Source organism: Austrofundulus limnaeus, unplaced genomic scaffold (genome assembly GCF_001266775.1).
Source record: "Austrofundulus limnaeus strain Quisiro unplaced genomic scaffold, Austrofundulus_limnaeus-1.0 Scaffold92, whole genome shotgun sequence".
NCBI classification, from domain to species: domain Eukaryota; kingdom Metazoa; phylum Chordata; class Actinopteri; order Cyprinodontiformes; family Rivulidae; genus Austrofundulus; species Austrofundulus limnaeus.
Genome location: NW_013952494.1, coordinates 7,993 through 10,965, shown reverse-complemented (window position 1 = coordinate 10,965; position 2,973 = coordinate 7,993). Strand labels below are relative to the sequence as shown.

Below are 2,973 nucleotides of genomic sequence, written 5' to 3'. Positions count from 1 at the left end.
GAGTAAAAGTCTTAAAGTATCTGATATTTTTTGTACATAAGCATCAAAAGTAAATTTCTGACACAAAATCTACTTAAGTATTAAAAGTAAAAGTACTGAGTAAAAGTGAGCAGTTAGATTTTCCAAAATGACATTTATTGGGAGGTGACTTCTCCAAAAAACATTTTTTCTAACGGCGTACAGCTGTGATGGGTTGTGTACAAGCTAATAGGTTGTCAGAATGGTATATACTGTATTTATACTTCTCATCCAACCACAATTAAATTCACTCTATCCAGGAGACACAAATTATCAAGACAGTATTTTTAAGTAATAACAACTTGCAACAAAATAGGAGTAATGACTTTCTACTTCTTCCCTTTTTAAAAATGTAGTGAGTAGAAAGTACAGATAATTGTGTAAAAATGTAATGAGTAAAAGTAAAAAGTATGCTGAAAAATAATTACTCAAGTAAAGTACAGATACCCAAAAATTCTACTTAAGTACAGTAACAAAGTATTTGTACTTAGTTTCTTTACAACTCCTAACGTTGACCTAATAAAAGGACTGTAAACAATGCAAGGAGTTGATTTTTTTTCCTTGTCAACAGGTTCAAGTTTACTCAAGAAAATAACAATCTATCATCATGTGTGCATCTGTGTGTGTATGTTAGGTGGCACTATATCTGCTTTTGCCAAAATCTGCAACTCTTCTTCCAAATCAATGAAGCCCAAGTTCAGTGTGGTCCAGAGAACAGTGTACCGTGCTGGAGTATCCACTAAAACCAGCAGTAACGTCCTATTCAAAAGTGTTGGGGACACCATTGGACCAAATTCTGAGGCAATAACATCCTGTAATATTGAGATTCCTACCTCTGCCATCTGCAGTATTGATAACTGTGATATTATCTCAGTGGATCATCTCCTCAAGGTAATTAAACTACCGGTAGATTTTCTGTGAATTCAGCTGTAACAGTTCTGTACAAGGCATTTTGAGCTGACTGATTTTGCCTCTGAATTTCTCTTTTTCCTAGGTTTATTTAGACATTAGTTTCCGTATTGATCCAGAGGTGGTGTTTCCTCTGCTCGTGGTTCCTTTTAGCTTGACTTTTCCTTGTGAGGAGGCGGGGCCTTACCCACCTGGTGCTTTTGGGGGCCAGAGTTACAGTGACTTCCCAGCTCCTCTCTACTCAAATCCTGTCCCTGCAGGCTCAGCTGTTTGTGAATACCCAGCACCAGTGCCAACTCAGCCAGTAAACCTAGCAAGTGGCTTTAATGAGTGGCCACAAGATGCCCCTCCATATGGGTTTTCAACTGCAGCTTATACACCTCAGTATCCAGCTGTGCCAAATAATCAGCAACCAGAAGAGCAACCCCCATCATATGTGTCTCTTTTCTCACCGCCAGGACAGTGACGCAGATCAAAAAAAAAATTTTAAAGTAATTTAAGCTCCATCAATATATGTATATGCCTCTTTTTCTGACCACCACAGCAGTGGCAGGAGTGACACATTAAAATAAAAATCTTAAGTAACTTCATCTCTTAATACTTAGAATATGTCCTTTGCAGCCTGAGTGGCATATCAATAATTTCTGACTCGCCAAATTGATTTTGTCTTCAGCTTAAAGTATATTTTTAATTTTAGACTAGCAAAAAATTAGGCTACATTTTGTACATTTTTGCATGTGTATGTATGAAGGATTCATGACAGCACGTATAGTCAAAAGACTTTTTTTTTTTGTAGTTTTGTCTTTAAAGTAAAACTATGTTGTGAGATTTTATACAGTTGAGATTTGATCAATAATTTAATAATAATAATTTACTAGAGCCGCTGCTCCTCCACATCGAGAGGAACCAGTTTAGGTGGTTTGGGCATCTTGTAAGGATGCCTCCCTAGGGAGGTGCTTCAGGCATGTCCAACTGGGAGGAGACCCCGAGGAAGACCCAGGACACTCTGGAGAGACTATCTCTCTGCTGGCCTGGGAACGCCTTGAAGTCCTCCCAGAAGAGCTGGAAGAGGTGGCTAGAGAAAGAGAAGTCTGGGCTTCCCTGCTCAAGCTGCTGCCCCCGCAACCCAACTTCAGATAAAGCAGAAGATAATGGATGGATACATGGAATTTAATAATCTAGAAGACAACTAGTTGTTTGTTAGACTTTCTCTTTCAAATGACAGTATTTATTAATGAAGTTAAATGGTAATATTTCAATGTGTGTAGTTTTACTAATTATATTTTAGAAAATAAACAGTAGAAAAATACGTTTTATGTGATTTTAATACTTTTTGAATGCAATATAATAACAAATAAAGCATTGTTTACTTTTTTGGCAGATAAATTGTCCCTCACATATATCTGAACTTCAGGTTTGACGTTTCTTTTTTTTCCCCTAACTTTGCTCTTTATTTTCAGAATAAGCCATATATTTTTCTGCATGCAGAGCATCATATCAGGGTTAATACGATGTAAACAAACCCATGACTTCAAATTTGACATTTCTTCCATTCAGCGTTGTAAAGTAACTTAAGTACAAATACTTTGTTACTGTACTTAAGTAGAAATTTTGGTTATCTGTATTTTATTTGAGTAATTATTTTTCAACATACTTTTTACTTTTACTCATTACATTTTTACACAGTTATCTGTTCTACTCACTACATTTTTTAAAAAGGTAAGAAGTAGAAAGTTGTTACTCCCATTTTATTCCAAGTTGTTATTACTTAAAAAATACTATCCTGATAAATTGTGTCTCCTGGATAGAGTGAATTTAATTTTGGTTGGATGAGAACTATAAATATATATCATTCTGACACACTATTAGCTTGTACACAACCCATCACAGCTGCATGTCGTAAGAAAAAATGTTTTTGGAGAAGTCACCAATTAATGTCATTTTGGAAAATCTCACTACTCACTTTTACTCAATACTTTTACTTTTAATACTTAAGTAGATTTTGTGTCAGAAATTAAGTACAAAAAATATCAGATACTTTAAGAC

At 35.4% G+C, this 2,973-nt stretch overlaps 1 protein-coding gene across 1 annotated transcript in view; it reads left to right on the top strand.

The window, feature by feature from the left end:
- The window catches only part of LOC106520420 (arrestin domain-containing protein 2), a gene marked incomplete at its 5' end in the record, with an annotated part of 2,539 nt that extends 1,027 nt beyond the window's left edge, over positions 1 to 1,512 (top strand). Inside the window, 2 exon segments of the mRNA XM_014012512.1 lie at positions 653 to 909; positions 1,013 to 1,512. Coding sequence (XP_013867966.1) covers positions 653 to 909; positions 1,013 to 1,393 — 638 coding nt within the window.
- Between the last annotated feature and the right edge of the window lie 1,461 nt (positions 1,513 to 2,973).